The following is a 26,318-nucleotide window of genomic DNA, read 5'->3' as shown; positions in this document are numbered from 1 at the left end:
CGTGCAAGTGACTGAGCAATTCACAGACACGTGTACCCCTAACGTAGTTCTCAGGGAGACTCAGTGTGACAAGGCCGGCCCTTTGAAATACAGGTACTACTCATTTTTACCAGTTGAGTGGACTGGAGCAGTGTGAAATAAAGTGTCTTGCTCAAGGACACAACGCGTCGCCGGGAATCGAACTTACGACCTTACGATCGTGAGCCGAATGCCCTAACCACTAAGCCACGCGCCTTCACACAAATTAGATCCCTCATCAGAAATTACATACTGGTATGAATGATTACGACCAACAAAAATATGCAAAGGCCTTTCGTAGCCCAAACCCCATGTGATATCAAGTGGAAAATAATAGAACATCCAGGCCCATATATTAATTCCTCTCTCCCTCTATTATATACACGTGCATTCGAACGTAGCAGGGAACAGCTGATATTTGGCTGTTATCTGGGTCCCGTTGTGTCCACTACACAGTTAAATTTTGGTCATAGAGTTACCAAAGGTTTCGAAAGCCACAGCAGATTAACCAGGTCTCGCCCCAGTACCACCGATACAAATGATGAAGAAACCATTATCGAAACCGATAGAGTGACCAGTCCTGCACCATATGTTACCGCCAGTACAATCGCCACACATAGAGATGATGACCAGTCTAGGACCAGCGACACAGAGGGGGTACCTGGCGTCCTCAGCAGCAGCACTACCACCACAGACGATGACTTAACAATTATCATCGACACCTATGTGATGACTGGCCCTGCACCATATGTTACCACCAGCCGCAGCCACACTACCGCCGGCAGCTACATAGCCGAACATGTGACCAGAAACAATAACCACGGCGATAACACCGCTTCATTGCGCCATATGGACAGCGTCAGCAAAGCAACAACATTCCCAGGCCCGGAGCCTACTTGTAGTGCGAATATAGCTACATCCCAAGTTTGTAAATATATCGGATTAGCCAGTATATTTTTCAAATGTCACTTCCACAACCACCAGTCATCTTTTAGAGACCCAGAAAGACGTTTTGTCACGTCCCTGGCCAGTCATGTGTGGCACCTCAAAGATTAGACGACCCCATGTGATATCAGGTGAAAAATAATAGAACATCCAGGCCCATATATTAATTCCTCTCTCCCTCTATTATATACACGTGCATTCGAACGTAGCAGGGAACAGCTAATATTTGGCTGCTATCTGGGTCCCGTTGTGTCCACTACTCTGATTGGTTGATATTGGCACAATTTGTCTCTTACTCTGTCGCGCCAATTTCCCGTGTATAACCAGTTGGAGTCCCTAAATACAATCACGTTGGATAGCCTGTTCTCTACTCTGATTTGAGCCTATCGACCCCAAAAAGATGAAAGGCAACGTCGACTTCAGCAGAATTCGAATTCAGAACGTAAAGACGGACAAGATGTCGCTAAGCATTTTACTCGGCGTGCTAACAATTCTGTCAACTCTCTGCCCTAAATCACAGTTGTAAATACTAAAATCATTCCAGCCATTCTGTCTTAGTTTTTGCAAGCCCAATGTGACAAGGGTCACATTATTTTCAACCCCAGTGCATTTAGGACAACATAATTTTCAAGCCTAGTGTACGAGGGTTACATAATTTTCGTGTACGTAGCTGTGTGGTGAGAAGCTTGCTTCCAAACTACATGGTTCCGGGTTCAGTCCCATTGCGTGGCACCTTGGGCAAGAGTCTTTTACTATAGCCTCTGGCCGACCGAAGCCTTGTGAGTGGATCTGGCAGACGGAAACTGAAAGAAGCTTGTCGTGTGTGTGTGTGTCTTTATGTCTGCTTGTCCTTCCTATCATCGCTTGACAAAGATGGGGCTTACAAATAGTAAGTCCTGGAGGTCGAATTGTTCGACAAAAGCACTTCAAGGCGGTAAGTAAAAGAGTGTATCTAGTACCACACTACTTTCAAACCCAGGGTATCTAGAACTGCATTATTTTAAAATCCGGTTTTATTTAGGACAACATAACTTTAAAACCTTGTCTCTAGAACCACATTATTTTCAGACCAAATGTGTCTAGAAACTCAGTTTTGGCTGCTATTTTTAGCAGATTTATCGACTCAGAAGTTCGTTTGAAATAACACTTTCGTGGCATTTGTGTTTGCGCGTGTGTGTGTCCCAAATTGTTATTGTGCTGCTGTGAAAAACAACGAGCAAAAACATATAGAAATATTTAGTAATAAATTTTTTTTAAATAACATAAAATAATTAGACTTGGCAGGTTTTAATAACGACCTCTAGAGACCTCCAGTACACGTGTCCTCCGTGGGGGCGGGTAGTTTGAAGTAAAGTCGGTCATTGGTGATAACATTCAACCTTTGGAGTGTGTGACCAACAAATTTAAAAGCTATTGCTACTACTACTGTCGCTATTACTATAATTACTGTTATCATACAAAGAAACTGAATTATAAAACTTTTTTCATCTAGTTTGCAAAATTCTTTATGTGAAATCGTGTGGTGAAGCAAATTGTCATGCCTAGGGGGTGAGTCATATTGCCTTAATGCCTTATTATCTAACACAGTCCATTGACAAGGTTGCAAGAGGCAACGAAAATTTTTGAAGTAAAAACAAATCATATAATGAGTGGAAATCAAACCGGTGTGTTAGATGATAAAACATTAAGACAATATGACTCTCCCCAGATACAACACAACGTTGTAATTAAATAAAAAGTTCAGAGTTGCCTCCCTTGCTTGCTGGGTCAACTATTAGCAAAACCATTTGAAATAATCAAATCCTATTTATTATTATTACTATTTCTTAACTATGTTAAGGCGGTGAGCAGGCAGAATCGTTACCGCGCTGGGCAAAATGCTTTGCGGCATTTCGTCCAACTTCACGTTCTGAGTGCAAATTCCGTCGAGGCCGATTTGGCCTTTTATCCTTTCGGGGTCGATAAAATAAGTACCAGTTGAATATTGGGGTCGATATTACCGATCTACCCCTCCCCTAAAATCGTTGCCCCTGTGTCGAAATTTGAAACCACTATTTCTTAACTATGTGATCAATGCCCCTTTATGTTTAAATTATCAATCAATCTCATTCTTTGGCGCTATTTGCTGTTTTTTTTTTAGTCGGGGACTAAACCAGCTCTCCTACTTGAGCAGCTTGTTACTCTTGGACACCCTCAAAACTGATGCACAAGCGCTCGATACTTGGCGATGACGACTGCTTTGTGTATTAGCGCATGGGGAACTGATCCACGTGTATTTGTCAGACCAAGTCAGATAATCAGAAGGGCTTTTTTTTCTATCTGGTATTCCTGATTAAACTCAAAATTATTTGAGCAAACTCAAGGCGTCCTGACATCTAGGGACATCATCTTTCTAAATAAATATGTTCATGAGTTCGTTCGGTGTTAGGAGCCTCAACACCCTTTTTATCAGCACTTCATAAAAAAGCCTTATCCACTACATTGAAGACAGATACCAGATGAAACTATCAAATGACAATACCCTTTCTCCTTTGCGCACCTGGAGTTCTTCCTTCAGGTACCAGGCCTGTATGACATATCCTTCTTTCTACACCGCTCGCTTTCTTTATATTATATTTTTTTCTTCCCGTAACTCTCCTTTACCAGGCATCGATTTTCATTCAACGATTCGTTACTGTTCACCAAATCTAACACACTATATTTCAGGTGTAGTCCAGGTAGACGTGCTTAATTTTTTATATATATTGATCCTTCCAAGTTGTTCTGTAATAGAGATCCTTATCTACTAATGCCCAAAGATGGACTCCGTTTGCTCCGGGTTAAACACCAAAGGTTGGTTGGAAAGACAACTGCGCATTTCTCTCCATGGAATTGCTTCCCTTAAAAGATGGCGGTTTATTTCCATTGTAAACAATCAACAATTTGTTGTTGAGGTAAATATAAAGATTTTACATTCGCAAATAATCGTTTCCCTTCGAAATCTCTTCCGAATACTTCTGTTGTTATTTAGATAGCATTTCTTTTTTTAGTTGGTCGTTAAATTTTATGCATCTGCTTAATGTTTCGGTGAACTTTTGTGTCTTGAAATTACCGATAAAAAGTGTTTTTATTAAAACACATTATAATGATTTCAAGGGAAAAAAGTAACAAAAGATTTAAAGGAACATTGTAAATCAAATTACTAAAAATTCTGATTTTCATTTTATGTTAACGGGGTATTTTTTTTAATGCAGAATGAAAATAACGAACCCTGGGTAGCTGTTGCTTCCCGAGCCTTTAAAAACATGTCTTCAGCCCCACCTTTGCAATCACCTGCGGTAATACCGTGTTTCCGGGTGTTCCAAACATTTTTTGGAGAGGATTACCAGTTTCTCCTGACATGATTTTCTTTTATTGAAGAAGTGTACAAGCCTCTATTTTGATTATTTATCGATTTCCGTTTTTCTTCCCTCTCGTTTTTTTACTCTCCATTTTCATTCCTTTACAAATACGTTCTTTTTTATTAGATTATTGCGAGTAAAATTACATCTAAATTTTCCGTAATTATAAAAGATAAGTGGTAGGACAGGAAAATAACAGATAACACTAACAATAAACATCAGATAGCATCGTAAAGCCATTATTTTTGACTAATTAAACTATCAGCACATACTGTACAAGACAAGTCACATCGATTTAGTTTCATTGTTGAATACATTTGTTCTTTAAATACAATATCAGGGACAATTTCGCAAGTATACAACAAAAGACCTTTGAAACTTAACGATATATACTTCTCTAAAATAATTAAAGGTGTGGCAGTGTTATTAGTGTGTCTGTCAGAATGCTCAAAATGCTTTGCAATATTTAGTTTATAGTTCTTGATGTTCCGTGTTCAAATGAAACTGAGGTTTACTTCGTTCCTCATTCTTCCAGTGACAATCAAATAAAGTGCTAAGTTTTGGGGTTGATTTAATTGTCTCTAACCGACTCTCTCCATATTTCCGACCTTTGGTGTATGTTTAATTATTATAATGTATTATCGTTACCATCATCATTCTTTTAACATCCACTTTTCTGTGTATGCATGGATCAGGCGGAGTTTATCGAGGCAGATTTTCTGCCCTTCCTGTCACCAACCATTGAGTGTTTTGATATTTCCTCTTGACTAAGTATGTTTTCAAAGAATGTTGGATATATATAACACTGTGAAACTCATTTACAACTATCACACTATATCAAGACAAGGAGAAAGAAACAAAAGCATACACATTCATATATACATATAATACGCTGGACAGCTCCCCGACTGGTCAGCTCCTGTCAAACTATCCAACCCATTCAGAATGGAGTGGATGGAACAAGAACACACGCGGATACGAAAAGTGTTGCTGAAGGTGTGAAGAAAGATTTCCGGACAATGGACACAAAATAAATAAGAACAGTAATAAACGAGTGAATAAAAAATATATATAGTGCGTGTGTTTATTTGGCAAAAATAATTAAATAAATAAAGTGACCATCCCGAAATACAACAAAACGAATTCTATTATTTGTTTCGGTCAATTTGACTACGGCCATGCTGGAGCACTGCATTTAGTCGAACAAATCGATTCCAAGACTTATTCTTTGTAAGCCTAGTACTTATTCTGGATCTTGTTCAAAACGGGGGCACCAGTTTTCATTTATGTTTTATGTAGTGTTTTTGGTACCGAAAGACTTTCAAACTTCGTATACTTATCTATTTTGTGTTATAGAACAGAAAATAATTTTTGTATTCGAATTTATTTCATGTACACAGCTGAATAGACGTCAGTGATTGGTTGAAATTACAGAAATACGACAACTTTAACATGAAATAACTTGCGATGTACGTTTTTTTGTTAAGAAAACTAAGAGAAAAAGATGTTTTATATGACACATTCTACCAGTGTCCCAAGTTTCAAAGTGTTTCGTTAAGAAAATACTGGTGCCCCCGTTTTGAACAAGATCCCTTATTCTATCAGTGTCATTTGCCGAACTCCTAAGCTACGAGGCTGTAAACACACCACCGTCGGTTGTCAAACGATGGTGGGGAGAAACACACACACAAATATATACATATATATATATATATATATATATATATATATATATATGTATGTGTGTGTGTGTATATATATATATATATATATATATATATATATATATCTGTAGTTGACTTCATTTAGGGATAGAGTAGGTTCGAACCAGAATCTGTAAAATTTCATTTAACAGTTCAACAGCACTTTTCCCACAGAGAAACAATATGCATACATATATATGATAGGCTTCTTTCAGTTTCTGTCTATGAAATCTACTTACAAGGCTATAAATGGCCCATGGTTATAGAAGACATTTAACCAAGGTACCATACAATGGCACTGAACCTGAAACTATGTGTTTTGGAAGCAAACTTCTTATCCACACAACTACACCTGCACCATTCATTATACAATAAAAATAATACAATTATATAATGTATTCAATGAAGTCTTCTGAGATAAGTTTATTGTTTAACCAATGATAGAGATATTTTCAATTCACTGTCATTGGAATTTTGTAATGTTTTTTTATAATTATTTATATATAACAAAATGTCTTATGTTTAATTCTTTAACATTCATATTATTCTGTCAAGTGGAATGTTTATTTATTCACACTGCATTGAATTAACCCTTTCGTTACCGTATTTATTTTGAGACGCTCTGTGTTTCTTTCAATTACCTTAAATATAACAAAGAATTTAGTAAAATAACTTTGTCATCATTCAGCTAGTGTTAGGAACATTAATTGTGACTAAGGTTTGGTGGAAGATTTTAATTCAAAACTTATGAAAGCAAGACATTTGTACTCAGAGCCAGAACTGGTTTCAGCTGGGTTGGTAACAAAAGTGTTAATCATGCATTGTCTTTTAGCTTTGAGACTTTGATTATGGGATAGTTTACTTTTAGTATGACATTGTGAGGTAGGCATGAGAAACTGTTTTTGGCCAGTTTGAGCATAAAAAAAAAAGAATATTTTGGCTAGATATGCTGGTTTAAATGTTAAAAGGTTTACTTTATTCTTACTCTTTTGTAGTTTTGACAGCTGTAGTAACTGAAATTTCCCAACACTAAGCAATAAAATGAGTGTGAAATACCAGCCTATACCATCTAATGACCCTTATGAAAGTGAAATCGATTTCTCGTCTCCTTTTGACTATGATTTGAAGCCTACAAACCAAAAGTTTCGCTCCATCTTCACTTATTCTGACCTAAATCCTCATAATGCTGATGTTAATTTAACATCAGGTAAGTATAAGTATATTTGTTACTTTAGTTAAGGTTGTTATGTGAAGGTGTGTGTGGCCTTGTGGTTAGGAGTTTAGCAGGAGCAAAGTGATGTGGCTATGGCCCTGGTAATATTATAATCTTCTGGTTTCAACCGAGTCATGATTAAGAGCACCAAGAAATACATAAACATGGGTTAAAACTGACAGCCACATTTATTTCTCCACTAATAGAAGATACAACAAACTGGTACAACATGAATAATACTGTTAGCAAATATACATTGGTTACTCATGCAGTTTGTACATGACAATGTGTATGGGAAAAGAACAAAGCATGGTGTCAAAGTCTTCTGCTGACAATTTTTTCCTTGCTCTGATAGCTTAGAGGAAATTCTTTATTTATTGTTCTAGGGTGGCTCAAAATGCACCACACTTTTCTGGTTTGGCATCCAATTGGCATGAACAAGTTTGGTCAAGAAAACAAGTGTAAAAGCTGTTAGGAGCCTATTTAAGCTTAAAGAAACTGTGTACATATACTTGCTACAGGAGTATTAGACTGATAGTTGTAAGGTTGTGGGTTCAATTTGTAGACCAGGCAGCACATTGTGTCTTTGGACAAAGAACATTATTTGAATATATTTATATTTGTTACTTTTGATGAGATAATTAGGAAAGAAAAAATATTTGTTACATTTGACTGATTGTAACATTTGGCAGAGAAGGCCTTGTGGCCTAGTAGTTAGGCTATTAGTTTCACAATCAAAAGGTTATGGGTTTGATTCCTGAAGTGGGCAGCACATGTGTACTTGGACAAAATACTTCATTTGAAAATTTTTTTGTATTTGTGACTTTATATAAGGCCATTAACATCTGGTAAGTCAGAAAACATAATGGTAATAGTCCACTAATTATAATGGCTGTTAGTGAAAGCACAAGGCATAGTAGCAAGGCTGTTTGACTCCCAACCATAATGTAGTGGATTTGATTCTTGGATCGGGCAGTATATTATACCCTTGGACAAGACAGTTTATTTCATGTTGCTCAAATTCTCCTGAAAAATAAGTTATGTAAGTATGCTGCTAAGTGGCACCTCACAAGCTGCTAGCTCCAAATTTTGCAGATGCAAAATGTCATTGGCACCTGGTGATTATGGTCTTCTGTTTGAGAAGACCCGTCAAGCCAAGTGAGATTGTAGTCATGGCTGATGCCAGTGTTGTTTAACTGGCATGTAAATGCACCCTTTGAACATTGGGTGATATGCTGTGCTTGAGAAGACCTATCAAACCAAGTGAAATCGTAGTCATGGGTGATGCTAGTGCCATGTGACTGGCACCCATGCCAGTGGCACATAAAAAGCACCGTTCGAATGATGAACCTCACAGAGGCTGTGATAGGTGACCGAGACCTTTGGCGACATACTGTGCTTGAGAAGACCTGTCAAGCCAAGTGAGATCATAGTTGTGGCTGATACCAGTGTAACGTAATTGGCACCCATACTGGTGCCAAGGGCATCCAACCATAGCAACCATGCCAAATCAGACTGGAACCTGATGCAGCTTCCCGGCTTACCAGTTCTGTCAAACCGTCCAACCCTTGCCAGCATGGAAAACAGACGTTAAATGGTAGTGATGATGATGATGGTTGGGATTGAACATTTGGTGTATAGAAAAATATTAGTTGCTTTTTTACTGATTATAACATTTGATAAAGAGGATAATATTGGTAACTTTTGGCAAAGTTGTTACCATTTGGTAAGCAGAAAACTAACTCTCAGAAATTGCAATCATCCATGTGCAGATCAAACAAAAGACACGTATTCTCTTAGACTAGACTTCTCCTAGACTCTTCCTTTTGAGCATTGGACCTTACAGAGGCAAAGTGGTTGTGTTCCTTTCGAGCGTTGGGCCTCACAGAGGCAAAGTGGTTGTGTTCCTTTTGAGCGTTGGGCCTCACGGAGGCAAAGTGGTTGTTCCTTTCGAGCGTTGGGCCTTACAGAGGCAAAGTGGTTGAGTTCCTTTTGAGCGTTGGGCCTCACGGAGGCAAAGTGGTTGTTCCTTTCGAGCGTTGGGCCTCACAGAGGCAAAGTGGTTGAGTTCCTTTCGAGCATTGGGCCTCATGGAGGCAAAGTGGTTGAGTTCCTTTCGAGTGTTGGGCCTCATGGAAGCAAAGTGGTTGAGGTCCTTTCGAGTGTTGGGCCTCATGGAGGCAATGACTGAGACCTTTGGCATTATGTTGTGCTTGACCCCTCAAGGCGAGCAAAATTGCAGTTGTGGCAGATATCGGTGTCACACAAATTGGCACGTAAAAGTATCCATTACATTCTCAGAGTGATTGGCGTTAGATAGAGACCCACCCCAACCAAAGCTGATTTGGGGGCTAAAAGAAAAACAACTTAAAAACAAAAATTGCAAGCATGAACCTATGATCTGAAATAAGGAATCCTTTTAGAAAGCTGAGTGCACATTTTTCTCTATTTTGCAGCACAAGTTTCCTTCTGGAGGCGTTTTAGCTACTGGGTGATTATATTTGCAGCTTACCTTCTTCTCTTCATTACCATGCCAATCTCCATTTGGTTTGCTTTTAAAGTAAGTGAGATTTATTTACTCATTCCTTTCTATATGGTCTTATGTATTGAAATATAGGCTTTCTGTTTGCAAAAACTAAATATGTCCCATTCCCTCTCTCTATCTCACTCCCTCTTTTTCTTCTCTTCTTTCTTTCTTTCTTTCTTTCTTTCTTTCTTTCTTTCTTCATACATACATACATTGTTGTCATCCTGGTTGTCCTCCTCCTATTCCTCTGCCTCTTCTTCTTCCTCCTATTCCTCTGCCTCCCTTATTCCTTCACCTCCACTTCTTCCTCCTCCTATTCCTCTGCTTCCTACTATTCCTCCACCTCTCCTTCTTCCTCTTCTTTCTTGTCCCCTTCTCTATCCCCCTCCCCTCCCCTTTCTCCTATTCCTCCCCTTTCTCCTATTCCTCCCCTTTCTCCTATTCCTCCCCTTTCTCCTATTCCTCCCCTTTCTCCTATTCCTCCCCTTTCTCCTATTCCTCCCCTTTCTCCTATTCCTCCCCTCCCCTTTCTCCTATTCCTCCCCCCTCCTTTGCTTCATGCAGCAGTAGCAACAACAACAACATCTGGTTTTCTCCCCTATCATAAACAATACAGCTTACTGTTTCTCCTCATCACCTATGTTATTATGTCTTAGAAAGCCACATTCTGTTCCTGTTTTCTCTGTAACCAAAAAAAAAATTTCAGCAATTCCTTCAAATATACCTCTTATCCACCCTATATTCCAGTTTCAGACGATCTAAAACAGTGTTTCTCAACTCTTTTTGCCCCACATCCCACTTTAATTTGCCTGAAAAAACATGTAACCTACCCTAAATGAGCAAAGTTAGTATATACCATAAAAAGCAAAGTGGCACTCTGTCGGTTATGATGACAAAGCTTCCAGTTGACCCAATCAATGGAACAGCCTGCTTGTAAAATTAATGTGTAAGTGGGCCGAGCACTCCACAGACATTCATACCCTTAACCCTTTCGTTACTGTATTTATTTTGAGATGCTCTGTGTTTCTTTCAATTACGTTAAATATAACAAAGAATTTAGTAAAATAACTTAGTTATCATTAAGCTAGTGTTAGGAACATAAATTGTGACTAAGATTTGGTGGAAGATTTTAATTCAAAACTTATGAAAACAAGACATTTGTACTACAGAGCCGGTTTCAGCCAGGTTGGTAACGAAAGGGTTAACTTAGTTCTGAGGGAGATTCAGCATGACAGAATGTGACAAGGCTGGTACTTTGAAATACAGGTACAACTCAGTTTTCCCAGCTGAGTGGACATTCAAAAGAAGTTTTAATTGAGATTTTAATGCAAGTTTCCTTTACTTGTTATTTATTGGGTTGTCCGGAAAGTTTGTGCCGGTTTATAGTAGCTTACCTTTCGACTTATTTCCTATGAAACCACCTCAATTCTGGGAAGAGGGTATTTTCAAGTTAAAGGAAAGATGGAGACGCATTGTGCAACAAAATGGTTCATATTTGGTTGATTGAAAATGTAATGGCAAGTATTTATTGACCTTTTTCTTTTCTTTAAAAATCAGCACAAACTTTCCGGACAACCCAATACTTATACCTCATTCTGAAGTAACTCATGCCCCATCAAAATCTTGCCACAGTCCACCTTGAGAAACAATAGTCTAAAATGTCTATAACCACTGTCTGTTTCGTCCATCTCATTTCAAATTGTAAACTTTATACTTCTACTTATTTACAGAGAGTACCTAACTATGAAAGGCTTGTTATTTTTCGGCTTGGTTTAATGTTGAAAACTAAAGGACCAGGTAGGTTGTTTTCATATCATTTTCACTGTTGTTGCTGTTGTTTGTCTTCTGCCTCTGTCTCTCTCTCTGTATACACACACACATAAATACTCATATATTGAAGGCATATGGCTCAGTGGTTAGACTGTCGGGCTCACAATCATGAGATAATGAGTTTGATTACCGGACTGGGTTTTGTGTTGTGTTCTTCTTGAGTAAGACATTTTATTTCATGTTGCTTCAGTTCGGTCAGCTGTAGAAATGAGTTGCGATGTCACTGGTGCCAAGCTGTAGTAACCTTTGCCTTTCTCGGGGCATGAAGAGGGGACGCTGATATACTGCTGGTAGTCCATAAACAACCTTGCTTGGACTTGTGCCTTGGAGGGGAACTTTCTAGGTGCAGTCCCATGGTCATTTTCATGACTGAATGGGGTCTTTACCATTACCTATATATGTGAATATATGTGTGTGTGTGTATTATATATATATCTTATCTTTTACTTGTTGCAGTCATTAGACTGTGGCCATGCTGGGGCATTGCCTTGAAGAACTTTTAGTCAAATGAGTCATTTTTTTGCTAAGTCTGGTACCTATTCTATTGGTCCCTTTTGCTGAACTGCTAAACTACGGGGATCTAAACACACCAACCCTTGTTGTCATATGGTGGTGGGGGACAAATGTAGATACAAAGACACACACACACAACAGGCTTCTTCCAGTTTCCATCTACCAAATCTACTCAATAAGGCTTTCGGCAGCTTGAGGCTATAGTAGAAAAGACATGTCTAAGGGATTGCATGAATGGACTGAACCAGAACTATGTGGTTAGAAAGCAAACTTCTTACCACACAGCCATGTCTGCACCTATTATATATATATATATATATATATATATATATATATATATATATATATATATATATATATATATATATATATATATATATATGCAAGCATTGGTGTGTGGTTAAGAAGTTTGCCTCACAACCACATGGATCCAGGTTCAGTCCCACTGTGTAGTTCCTTAGGCAAGTGTTTTCTACTATAGCCTTTGGCTGACCAAAGCCTAGATTTGGTAAATGGAAACTGAAAGAAGTGTGTGTGTGTGTTCATACCTCTTGCTTTGACATTGCACAGCAGTTATAAATGAGCATTACCATCATGTGAGCAGTGTTAGTCATTTCAGATTTTCTCTGTAAATATGTTCAGCTGTGCGAAAATATATTGTTTGGAAACAGATTAGGGTTAGCAACAGGAAAGGCATCCAGCCATAGACAAACTGCTTCACTGCACCATTTATGCATGGAAAAGGGGACATGAAAATGATGATGGTGATGATACACACACACACACACACACACACACACACACACACACACACACACACAAACACATTTCATTTGAGATATCACTTAAATAAACATGATTATACATCTAGCCTATTAGTTAAAAATTTTGTTTTTCTCTTTAAGGTTTTGTATTTTTCCTTCCATGGATTGACCGATGCCATTCTGTTGACATGAGGACAAAGGCTTTTAATGTTCCACCTCAACAGGTATAGTATTACGTTAAATGAAAGTTTAACTTATGAATATTAGTCTTAAGGTTTAATCTTAGCTGCTTAGGACAGATGCCTAACCACGAATAATTACAAAACTATACTAATGAAGAAATAGATTCTAACATCAAATATAGTAATTATCATATTTAATGGCATGTAAGATACCCTCTTTTCCAAAAAAAAATCTCAAAAATATCATACAGGGTTGATAAAATAAGTACCAGTTGAACACTGGAGTTGATGTAATCAACTATTCCCCTCCCCCAAAACGATGATGATGATGAAAACAGATGTGAAATACGAAGGCCATCCACAAAATAACGCTGTTTACTCTGCACATAATCTACAGACAAAACACTAAAGCAAAACCAGAAGCCACAAAGCAAACCTTCCAACAAAGTTAAACAAATGTAGTATACAAACACAACTGTACATCCTTAAGAACAATGCTGCCCACATGTTGTGAGTATAGAGGTGCACTTAACCTGGCTCCGTTGGTTACAATGATGATGGTTCTAGTTGATCCAATCATGCTTGTGAAATTAACGTGCAAGTGGTTGAGCACTCCACAGGTATGCTTACCTTTAATGTCGTTTTCAGGGAGATTCAGGGTGACACAGAATGTGATGAGGCTGGCCCTTTGAAATACAGGTACCCTTCATTTTTGCCAGCTGAGTGGACTGGAGCAACGTGAAATAAAGTGTCTTGCTTAAGGACACAATATGCCACCGGGAATTAAACTCATGCCCTTAGGATTGTGAGCTGAACATCCTAATTAATAAGCCATACACCTGCCTATTGCAATAAAAACTTAGCTGTATGGCAGTGAGCCGGCAGAAATATTAGCACGCCGGGCAAAATGCTTAGTAGTATTTTGTCAGCCGTTACATTCTGAGTTCAAATTCCGCTGAGGTCAACTTTGCCTTTCATCCTTTCAGGGTCGATAAATTAAGTACCAGTTATGCACTGGAGTCGACGTAATTGACTTAATCCCTTTGTCTGTCTTTGTTTGTCCCCTCTATATTTAGCCCCTTATGGGCAATAAAGAAATAAGAAACTTGGCTGTATGGTAAGAAGCTTGCTTCCCAGCCACATGGTTTCAGGTTCAATCCCATTCTGTGGAACATTGGGCAGGTGTCTTCTACTATAGCCTTGGTCTGACCAAAGCCTTGTAAGTGGATTTGGCAGATAGAAAGTGAATGAAGCCCGTCATATATGTGTATATATATATATATATATATATATATATATATATATATATATGACGGGCTTCATAAATATATATATTTATGTATATATCTATGTGTGTGTGTGTCTCTGTGCTTGTGTATGTCTCTGTAACCTAGTGGTTTGGCAAAAGATACCGATAGAATAAGCACTACGCTTAAAAAATAAGTCCTAGGTCGATTGTTTGACTAAAACTCATAAAGGCAGTGCTTTAACATGGCCACAGTCAAATAGATGGCTGAAACAGGTAAAAAAATAAAAGAATAAAAACTGTTGAAAACGTAATTATAATGGTTTTTTAAAAAATTGTAAGTCCAAACTATTTACTATTATCTTCTTTATAGATTCTTGTTTCTGATGGTGCAGCAATTGAGATTGGTGCAAATATTTATGTTCGTATTGTCAATGTGCAGAAGTCTGTAGCTTGTGTCCAGGACCACAATCGTTCTGTAAGACTCCTTGTACAACTGACCTTGGTGAAACTACTAGCAAAGAAAACCTTGGAAGAAATAGAACAACAGAGATCTTCTATTGCAGCTGCCGTACAGGTATGTTTTAAGTAGTATTAAACCTACAACAGCTGTTGCTAATAACTCTTAATTTTCCGAATACTGTGTGGAACTTGAAGGAACTTGGAGGATTCTAACATTTCAACAAACTTATTGCAGGCAAACAATAATTATATCTGGTAGCTGTGGCATAATTATTGACATTTACCCAATTAATGACATAAAAAATGCACAGACCTATAAGATGTTCCTAAATTTCAGCAGAGCATGTTCCAGAAAAAAACAAAGCTTTTACTGCATTAAAACTTATGGGTGGGCTAATGTTAGTGTGTGTGTGTGTGTGTGTGTATATATATATAATAAGTATTTCATATTAATTCATTTGGTACTTATTGTTGGTTGAGATATATATCTAATTATTGTTCTACTTACGATCTGACGAGTAGCTATATTTTTGAATAGAATTTATTTTCGATAATTTCAATTGATTTTAATCGATTTAAATTTCTTTTCTATTTGAAAATTGGTTATGAAACACGTGTAATCTTTTTATTATATTTATCTTATGATATTTACTTTACTTTATATTATACTCATTTATTGTGCTTTTAATTATTAATTTTTCTATATGTGATAGTGGATTTTCATCGATGAGTTCTTGAAAATTGGTTATTTTCCCTAAAACTATATATTTTATATATACTTTATCTATAAGGCTCAATTTAATTTTAATTTTTTATAAATTGATTTTAATTGAGTTTTTTACCTGTAATTTTGGATTGTCCCTAATATTATTATATATATATATATATATATATATATATATATATATATATATATATATCTACCTACGATGAGCTTCTTTCAGTTTCCATATAATAAATCTGCTCTCAAGGCTTTGGTCAGCCTAAGGCTTTAGTAGAAGACAGTTGTCCAAGGTTCCACACAGTGGGACTGAACCTGGAACTATGTAATTGGGAAGCAAGCTTCTTAATACACAGTCATGCTTGCACCTATGACTACCAGAAATTATATTTGTATGCATTATTTCAGTCATTTGACTGTGGCCACATTGGGGCACTACTCGCAAGAATTTTTAGGTGAATGAATCAACCTCAGCGTGCATCCTTCCAGTGTGCCAGCCCAGTCAAACTGTCCAACTCATGCCAGCACGGACAACAGACATTAAATGATGATGATGAAATGTAAATAATTCTTAGAACGCATCCATATTATATACAAATTTAGAATTTTTTAAGACAGGTAAATAAATTTAGATTTTTGCTAAAATAACATCATCAGATTGGACTTTGCTAAAACAACATTCATCATCAATTTAAAATTTGTTAAATTTGTCAATTTAGATTAGTGGTTCTCAACCATTTTTTACCTATGGGCTCCTTTGATTCCTATTTCACTCGGGCGGACCTCCATAGCTATTCAATGTTTAAAAAGATCTTATTGTATTTTTATAATTAAATATTATTAGAAATTATATAAAATAAGTGTTAAAATATTTTGTGTATTGTAGAAGGTTAACCAATTCATTGCACATAAGTTTCAATGACAAAATCTTATATGGACCCCTAAGGACCATATGAACCCCAGTCGAGAACCACTTGTTTAGATGATGATGATGATGATTTTCAGTTATGTTTTATTAATCTGAAATTTCAAACTCAATGGGTTAGAAGGCCTATTTTAATCAAAATTTCCATTTCAGTTTCAAATAGAAGCAAGGAAGTAGATTTGTGCTTAAATTGTAGAATAACATTTTCTTTCAGGATGAATGCAACAAGACAACACTTTGCTGGGGAGTAGAGATTAGTCGCTGTGAACTGTAAGTATCAGAAATATTTCTGTAACTGCTTCCATTAATTATTAGTTAATAAGAGGTGAAAAAAAAAAATGATAAAAAAAGCTTTCACTCATCAATCTATTAAAATCACAGTTTGTCATGTTGACAAAAGTTTCAGTCTGGTAGCTGAATGGTTATTGGTTCAAAGACAGTTAACAGCACTGTTCTGTGCCTGTGTCCAAAACATTTATCCTTTCAACTCTTTGTCTCATGCCAGGATCCCCTCCTGTCCATATTACTCAACCTTGCCAATAGGTCTGGGCCTCGGTTTTTCAGTTGGGTTGGTTGCGTGTAATATTCAGCAGCAGCAGCAAAAAAAAAAATGCCATTGGTTGAATGAGCCTTTTATGTTTTGTCTTTTACTTGTTTCAGTCATTAGACTGCGGCTATGCTGGGGCACCACCTGGAAGAATTTTTAGTTGAATGAATCAACCCCAGCACTTATTGTTATTTTTTTTGTACTTATAAGCCTGGTACTTATTCTATGAGTCCCTTTTGCTGAACTGCTAAGTTCCAAAGATGTAAACACACCAACACCAGTTGTCAAGTGGTGGTTGGGGAACAAATAAACAAAGACACACACACACACGTACATGCATATATACAAAGGGCTTCTTTTAGTTTTTGTCCACCAAATCCATTCACAAGGCTTTAGCCAGCCTGAGGCTATAGTAGAAGACACTTACTCAAATTGCCACGCAGTGGGACTGAACTGGAACCATGTGCTTGGGAAATGAGCTTCTTACCACACAGTCATGCCTGTACTTATATTGTCTACTTTTCCAAGCTTGCATAAGTCAGATGAGAGTCTGTTAGGGCAGAGGTTCTTTTTTTGTTTTTTTTTCACAGCCAGATGCTCTCTGTGTTGCCAGCCATCATCATCATCATCATTTAATGTCTGTTTTCCATGCTAGCATGGGTTGGATGCACCAATTTTCAGGCCTTGTGCCTATAGTAGAAAATATTATTATTATTATGTGACATATATAATAACATTACTGTTCATTCACATTTCTCAAACATCCTGATTTGAAACTTATGAAATAAACCTGCAATATACAATGAGCTTCTTTCAATTTCCATCCACTAAATCTCAAACATTTGGTTGTTACAGGGCTATAGTAGAAGACACTTGCCCAAGGTGCCATGTAATGGCCTTTTCACATTTAAGGCTATAGGTCCTCTATGAAATACTCAACCTCTTAGTTGTAATGTGAATGCTCATTGTTGTAACCAACAGAGACTTCCTTATGTTCTGTATTTATTTCTTCCATGAGGTAGTAGTGGAGTTGTAAATTTGGCAGCTATAATGTATTGCTGGCTTATATTTCAATTGAATGACATCTTTTCTCAATAAAAATTGGCCTGGTGTTTGGTTAAAATAAACATTTACATTTAAGTTGGTTGTTTATTATGAAATGTGCAGCCTTGAAAGTAATGTGTGCTGATGAAAGAAATGAATGTAACAGCTGAAGAAAAACAATTTTCCTCTTCAACCAATAGAATTTTAATATAACTAAGAATAGGGGCATTCTAGTAGAGTGGCGATCTGCAAGGCTGAAGATTTAAAAATACATTTCATCAAGATATATTTGCCTGACAGTCACACAAACATAAATGTGTGTCTGTATGGATATATCTGTATATGTATCTATCTGTCTGTCTGTCTGTCTGTCTGTCTGTCTCTCTCTCTCTCTCTCTCTCTCTCTCTCTCTATATATATATATATATATATATATATATATATATATATGTGTGTGTGTATGTATATATTTATCAATTCGTGTTGCAAAATTCCTCATGTGAAATTGTGTGTTGAAACAGATATTGTTGTATTTCGGGATGGTCATTTAAATTTTTTTTTTGGCCAAATTAACACATGCACTAAATATTTTCTTTCCTTCACTCATTTATTACTGTTCTTGTTTTATCATTTTAACTTGTGTCCGGAAATCTTTAGTCACACATTCGTGACCTCTTCAGCAATACTTTTCATTTTTGTGTGTGTTCTTGTTCCACTTACTCCATGAAAATGAAAACTGTCGCTGAAGAGGTCACAGATGGGCGATAAAAGATTTCTGGACATGAGTTAAAATAATCAAATACAAACACTAATAAATGAATGAAGGAAAAAAATATATAGTGCATGTGTTTATTTTATTCTTTTATTCTTTCATTTGTTTCAGTCATTTGACTGAGGCCATGCTGAAGCACTGCTTTTAGTCAAACAAATCGACTCCAGGATTTAAATATTTGTAAGCTTAGTACATATTCTATCGGTGTCTTTTGCCGAAACGCTAAGTTATGGGGACATAAATACACCAACATCAGTTGTCAAGCGATGGAGGGGAGACAGACAGACACAAACACACACACACATACAAGACGGGCTTCTTTCAGTTTCCACCTACCAAATCCACTCACAAGGCTTTGGTCAGCCCGAGGCTATAGTAGAAGACACTTGCTCAAGGTACCACACAGTAGGACTGAACCTGGAACCATGTGGTTGGTAAGCAAGCTACTTACAATACAGCCACTCCTTGGCAAAAAAAAAAAAAAATTACCATACTGAAATACAATATATATATATATATATATATATATATATAATACAAAATGGGACAAGAACGCAAAACATCCAGACAGACGATACAAAGAAAACAATGACGGGTCATTCGGAGTTTTCTTTCCTCAGTTGAGTTCCAGATTATCTTTGCAATTTTGGCTGGTTATACTCAAGATTGCTCCAATCTGGCCAGCCCTAAGGAAAAACTAAGCTGGTGGTGGTGGTCATGGTGTGTGTGTGTGTGTGTGTGTTGGGCAGTGAACTGGCAGAATCGTTAGCATGCCAGGCAAAATGCTTAGTGGCGTTTCATCTGTCTTCACATTCTGAGTTCAAATCCTACCAAGGTCGGCTCTGCTTTTCATCCTTTCAGGGTTGATAAAATAAGTACTTGTTGAACACTGGGGGGGGGGGGTCTAATTGACTTACCTTACTCCCACCAATTTGTTGGCTCTGTGCCAAAACTTGAAACCAATATATAGTGTGTTTTACACCAGTCTTACCCATTGAATTTTGCAGAATCTCACTTTACATTATGGCTACTGCTGTCATCACTGATGTTGTTGCTAGTATTGATGTTGCTGTTGTTGTTACTGAAACTTCTATTGTTGCCATTGCTGTTTTGTACAGATTGTTGTTGTTGCAGATATTACTGGTATTGCTCCCGTTGCTGTCTTGCCTTTGTTGTGTTGAAAGCCCTATAGAAAGGCTATGGGTGGTTCCTTTCGGTTCTAAGTGATAAAAAAAAACAACATTTTTTTTTTCCTGCATCTCTTTCACATATTTATTTTTTCTCTAATTCAGGTCCCACATAAAAGTCCTTGTTGCACCGTCTGAAGGTAAAGTTCCTTTACCTAAATGCATCCAGCCACCAGGGTATACACCTTCTGGTTATCAAGGTGCCTTCGATGGTCTACCTCTTGCTTTCCAGCAACTGGCTAATGTAGTTATCAATAAAACAAATGGTGAGATCCCATTATTCCTTAACCAATACATGCACACATACACCACACTCTCTGTGTCTCTCTCTGTTACACACATACAATCTCTCTCTCTCTCACACACACAACACACTTTCTCTTTCTGTGTAACACATACACACACACACACACACACACACACACAAATACACACACTGTGTCTCTGATGTACTACTTCAAGTTTGTTCCAGTTACCTTTCTCTATATTTCATTGTAGTGGTCTAGTATTGAGACACAATGACCCCAAATTGAAAAGGACAGTGGTGATGTTCCAGTGAATTGTGTCGCATGGAAATGTGCCAAAGTGATTGATATCACAGTGTATTGGGTCACAATGTTAAAGACACAACAGGACAATACTGATCAAGTAGGACAACCCTAGGGAAAACACTGATCAAGCAGAAATATGTTTTGTAGCCAACCTGTTTTTTAGGGCTATCTAGGGTTGCTTTATATTTCTTTCTTAAGATAGAGTATGATTTGAGTGAGATTTGGCAGCTATTTCTAGCCATTTAATCAACTATATAGAGGCTCTGATTTTTTGACTTGTGTACTGTATTATGATATACTATGTTGTGTTGTTTTGTGATACTTACTTTACAGTGAGTTATATAACACTCATTTGTATTACAGCAAGATGTAACATTGAATTGTGACTCAATGTATTGTGTCATAGTGGATGTGTTAGTGTAGTGTGTCATTATGACTTGTATGAGAGCCAATTGTGTTACAATGAATTATATTGTGATAAATTTTGCTAGAATCCTGTGAAATATGTAATTATATTTAGAATTATTTGTCAAGCCTTTAATCCTTTAGTACCATCCACCCAAAACTGCCCCTGGCTCTGGGATAGAATCTTCTTATTTCAAGAAAATCTATGTTAAAACTTTCCTTCAAAATTCCATGTCGATTTATGTTCCAAATGCCAGATTAATAATGCTGAAGTTATTTTACTAAATTCTTCATTATTTTCAAAATTAATTGAAACAAAAGCAGTGGTATTTCATCAGAAGCATTGTAACAAAAAAGTTAAAATTAGTCTTTCTGTGAGCCAAGTTCAGGATCCTATTTTAATGCTTTGTTGTTGCCATTTCATTGTATTTATGTCGATCAGTCCCCATGTAGAACACATGAATATAACAAAAGCTCATTTTCTTTTCCCCCTCTATAATTTATTTAAGAAATTACTGATATCAGCAGTTTCTTTTTTTATATGTAATTGTTGTTTGATTTTGATATTTTGATTCATGTTTCATCAGAGAATTCTCCAAAACAAACACCAGTGCCCAAGACATTTCCTACAAAAGACAAGGAGAATAAATATTCGGAAACAACCAAAAATGCCTTTGATGTAATCATCTTCAAATTACAGTCAGTGTTAGATAAAGATTTGGTGCAATCTGTGAATTCTATTTTCCAATTCCATATTGTTGGGGATATTAACAAGAAGTTTATACTTGATCTCAAAAATGGTATGTGCTACAATTTAAGTTTCGAGATTTTCCATTTTTTGAAACTGCAGCCTTGTGCCAGCAGGAAACAATTTTACCTCTGTAATATTCTTATTTCTTTATTGCCCACAAGGGGCTAAACATAGAGGGGACAAACAAGGACAGACAAAGGGATTAAGTCGATTACATTGACCCCAGTGCATAACTGGTATTTAATTTATCGACCCCGAAAGGATGAAAGGCAAAGTCGACCTTGGCGGAATTTGAACTCAGAACGTAACGGCAGATGAAATACTGCTAAGCATTTCGACTGGCATGCTAACGTTTCTGCCAGCTCGCCGCCTTCGATTCTGCCAAGGATAGCGAGCTGGCAGAATCATTAGCAGATTGGTAAAATGTGTTTGGCATTTTGCCTGTCTTTACATTCTGAGTTCAAATTCTGCTGGGGCTAACTTTGCCTTTTACCCTTTTGGGGTCGATAAAATAAGGAGCAGTTGAGCAGTGGGGTCAGTGTAATTGACTTATCCACTCCCTTGAAGTTGCTGACCTTGTGCCAAAATTTGAAATCATTAAGGTAGCGAGCTGGCTGAATAGTTAGCACACTGGGCAAAATGCTTAATGGTATTTCGTCCATCTTCATGTTCTGAGTTCAAACTCTGCCACGGTCAACTTTGCCTTTCATCATTCCGAGGCCAGTAAAATATATACCAGTTGAACACTGGGGTTGATGTAATCGACTTACCATCTCCCCAAAACTGCCGGCCTTGTGCCAAAATTTGAAATCATCATCATTATTATTTTTTTTGTTATCATTTCATTATATGTAAACCCCGACACTTATGTCTGTTTTTGTATTGTCTCCCTCAACCTTCGCCCTTGTGGCAAATAAATGAAATCATCATCATTATTATAACCTCTGCCTTAGCAAAGGCAGAGGTATTGTTTTCAGTCGTGTTTGTTTGTTTGTCTGTAGACAAGATATCCCAAGAACTGCTGGATGGATTCAGATGAAACTTCCAGAGATGTTTGACCTCATGATAAGCCCCCTCCCCACAAATTTTGCCCAGCATGCAGATGATTCTGCCTGTCAACAGTAATAATAATAATAATTGATTGATTGGAATGTTAAACTTCATACTCCTGTGATTATAAATTTCATGTTTATTTATGTCTCTTATTTTGTAATTTCATCTTTAGGTGCTGGCACTGTGACATTTATGGAAAATACAGAAAACCATGATGCTGCTGATGTTAATATGACTCTTGATTACAAGGACTTTATATCTTTGGCACATGGCCATCTGAAACCTTTGGAAGCATACAAAAATGGCTGTCTGAAAGTATCTGGCAACAAGTTAGCTGCCCTGAGAATTGAACCTGTTTTAGACCGATTGCAGTCTATTATCTTGTAGAATGTCTACTTAAACATATTCATCTGTGGTTGCTTCAGTTGTAGTTTTAGTTAGTGTTTGAAGTGTTTTTTTGTATTGTTGTAATCACAAAAAGAGAGAAAGAAGGAAAGTTATGTTGAGGAGTCTTGTAGAATTACTGGACATAACCTGGAGAGTTGCAGAGTTGCTTGCGGTGACTTGCAGAGTTGCTGGAGGTGACTTGTAGAGTTGCTGGAGGTGACTTGTAGAGTTGCTGGAGGTGACTTGTAGAGTTGCTGGAGGTGACTTGTAGAGTTGCTGGAGGTGACTTGTAGAGTTGTTGGAGGTGACTTGTAGAGTTGCTGGGGGTGACTTGTAGATTTGCTGAAGGTGACTTGTAGAGTTGCTGGGGGTGAATTGCAAGGTTGTTGGAGGTGACTTGTAGAGTTGCTGGAGGTGACTTGTAGAGTTACTGGAGGTGACTTTAGACTATTTGGGCAACTCATTGTTACTACTGGTTTAGCTCCTAAGCCAGCCTTGATTGAGTTAGGCCTACAATAAAAGGTAAACCAGCTTTGACCATCCCATCTTTTAAGAGATATCTCTGTTATCTAATATGGGTATATAGGGATAACTCTATTATGTAATGTGTTCTTTTAATTCTTTAAAACAGTAGAGATGTGATTTGAAATATATTTAGCTGCTATTTCTAGCAGACCGATCAACTACATAGAGGCTCCATAGGGAGGCTAGTGGTGGCTCTCTGAATAGCTGGAGGTGATTTGCAGACCAGTTAGAAGTGTCTTGTAGAATAGTTTGAGGGTACTTTCAGAAAAGCTGGAGTGTATCTGTAGAAGTAGGTTGGAAGAAGGGTTATAGAATAGATGAAGGTGAGTTGTACAATGGTCAGAAGGTACTTTTAGAATAGCTGGGAGTGACTTGCAGAATAACTGGAAGTGAGTTGCGGAATATCTAGAGATGATTCAGTAAATAGGTGAAGATAACTCACAGAAGAGATGGAGATGACTCATAGAATAGCTGGAGGTGACTTGCAGAATAACTGGTGATGACTCACAGAACGGCTGGAGGTGGCTCTCAGAATAGCTGATGCTTCACAGAATAACTGGAGAATAACTGCTGAATAGCTGGAGCTGACTTGCGGAATAGCTGAAGATAACTCACAGAATAGCAGAAGGTGACCCTCAAAATAGCTGGAGATGACTTGTAGAATAGTCAAAGATGATTCACAGAATAGCTGGATATAAATTATTGTCATTAAAGTCATCGTTTTTAAGTAATTATGTTTATTAAATTCTGTAGCAGTCAACTATCTTATGATTACTGGAATACACACCATTGTATAACTGGTATTTACTTTCTAGTGATTAAAAAAAATGAACGATTAGGTTAATGATGAAAGAATCTGTATTGAGATTCTTTTACTAAAACTCAGAACATTCTACAAACTTGTTTCTTTGTAATAAAAAATTGAAAAGAAAAAAAGACAATGAAAACTGTCAAAATGTATAAAAAAATATTACTTTATATATAACCAATAATTTATATACATAACTAATAATTTATAATTGCTTTGTTGTAAATATCTATTTATTATATATTGATCTGTTATGTTATAAACTGTATGAATGTGGAACTGTGTATGTGTGTGTGTGTATATATGTGTGTGTATAAGTTTTAATAACTTGTTATTTATATCACAGATGTCTATAGAATTTGAAGATGTAAATAAACCAACAATTTCCTTGTATTAAACTGTTGTCTGTCACGTTTCTTTTCTCATTATGTTAACACTACAGATGAAGGCACATGGCCTAGTGGTTAGGATGTTACACTCATGATCAACGAATCATGATTTCAATTCCTGGACCAGGCAACGTGATGTATTTTTCATTTCTCCTACTCTTTTTATTTTTTGTTTGTTTCAGTCATTAGACTGTAGCCATGCTGGAGCATCACCTTGAAGAATTTCTAGTCAATTGAATCAATTCCAGTACTTATTTTTTTAGCCTGGTACTTACTGTATCAGTCTCTTTTGCCATACCGCTAAGTTATTGGGAGCATAACCACACCAACACCGGTTGACAAGCAGTGGTGAGGAACAAACACAATGACATATACACACATATCTAGCGCCTTACTCTACTCAAGAAGACCCATCCTTCACAGCAGAAATGTTAAGGCTGCTCCCGCCGATGAGGATTGGCCTGCAAGAGTCCTGTGCTAGAGTCACATAAAAGGCACTCATGCCGGTACCATATAAAAGTGCTTGGGCCTGTGTCAAATTAAAAGCACCCAGCACACAGTAAAGTGGGTGTCGTTAGGAAGGGCATCCAGCCATAGAAAGAATGCTGAGACAGACAAACCTGATGCAGCTTTTCAGCCTGCCAGTTCTGGTCAAACTATCCAACCCATGCCAGCATGGAAAACAGACATTAAAGGAAGATGATGATGATGACTATATATATATATATATATATATATATAATAATAATAATATAGATTTAATCAAAAGATTAAATGTGGTACTTAAAATGTTTGAGGCACCAGAATTTGGTAGGGTAAAAACCAAAAACAAAATCAAGAGATTTGGTGAATAAAATTTGAAGAAAAGCAACAAAAATTCAATAGGTTATATATAGCAGTACGTACGTTTCGTACAAACTTCATTTATTCATGTAGTGAGAACACTACATGAATAAATGAAGTTTGTACGAAACGTACATACTGCTATAACCTATTGAATTTTGGTTGCTTTTCTTCAAATATATATATATATATATATATATATATATATATCATCATCATCGTTTAACGTCCGCTTTCCATGCTAGCATGGGTTGGACGATTTGACTGAGGACTGGTGAAACCGGATGGCAACACCAGGCTCCAGTCTGATTTGGCAGAGTTTCTACAGCTGGATGCCCTTCCTAACGCCAACCACTCAGAGAGTGTAGTGGGTGCTTTTACGTGTCACCCGCACGAAAACGGCCACGCTCGAAATGGTGTCTTTTATGTGCCACCCGCACAAGCCAGTCCAGGGGCACTGGCAACGATCTCGCTCGAAAATCCTACAGGAGCCAGTCAGGCGGTACTGGCAACGGCCACGCTCAAAATGGTGCATCTCATGTGCCACCCGCACAAGAACCAGTCCAGGGGCACTGGCAACGATCTTACTTGGCTTGCCGGGTCTTCTCACGCACAGCACATTTCCAA

General features: G+C 37.3%; 1 protein-coding gene across 3 annotated transcripts; it reads left to right on the top strand.

Moving 5' to 3' along the window:
• Positions 1–3,845: 3,845 nt before the first annotated feature.
• Positions 3,846–24,857, top strand: LOC106876866 (stomatin-like protein 1). Of its 3 annotated transcripts, none has more exons than XM_014925605.3 (10): positions 3,846–3,896; positions 7,042–7,253; positions 9,716–9,819; positions 11,517–11,583; positions 13,035–13,117; positions 14,695–14,898; positions 16,644–16,699; positions 20,085–20,245; positions 21,523–21,735; positions 22,912–24,857. In XM_014925605.3, exons 2-10 carry the CDS (start codon positions 7,088–7,090, stop codon positions 23,124–23,126), a joined length of 1,269 nt encoding a protein of 422 aa, XP_014781091.2. In that variant the 5' UTR covers positions 3,846–3,896; positions 7,042–7,087; the 3' UTR covers positions 23,127–24,857. The 3 variants fall into 3 exon arrangements, with proteins under 3 accessions (XP_014781091.2, XP_089219500.1, XP_052829154.2); XM_089363374.1 differs by lacking the exon at positions 3,846–3,896 and adding an exon at positions 4,191–5,573; XM_052973194.2 differs by lacking the exon at positions 3,846–3,896 and adding an exon at positions 4,220–4,366.
• Positions 24,858–26,318: the final 1,461 nt, after the last annotated feature.

This window comes from Octopus bimaculoides, chromosome 15 (genome assembly GCF_046866305.1).
Source record: "Octopus bimaculoides isolate indiv1 chromosome 15, ASM4686630v1, whole genome shotgun sequence".
Classification (NCBI taxonomy): domain Eukaryota; kingdom Metazoa; phylum Mollusca; class Cephalopoda; order Octopoda; family Octopodidae; genus Octopus; species Octopus bimaculoides.
Note: the sequence above shows the minus strand (reverse complement) of the source record. Positions and strands in the feature narration are given on the sequence as shown.

Excerpts from the sequence above, each read along its gene's own strand:
- LOC106876866 (XM_014925605.3), top strand. The coding sequence starts at position 7,088 with ATGAGTGTGAAATACCAGCCTATACCATCTAATGACCCTTATGAAAGT. Across the intron at positions 16,700-20,084 it reads GAGATTAGTCGCTGTGAACT|GTCCCACATAAAAGTCCTTG; the intron begins GTAAGTATCAGA and ends TCTCTAATTCAG. Across the intron at positions 20,246-21,522 it reads AGTTATCAATAAAACAAATG|AGAATTCTCCAAAACAAACA; the intron begins GTGAGATCCCAT and ends ATGTTTCATCAG.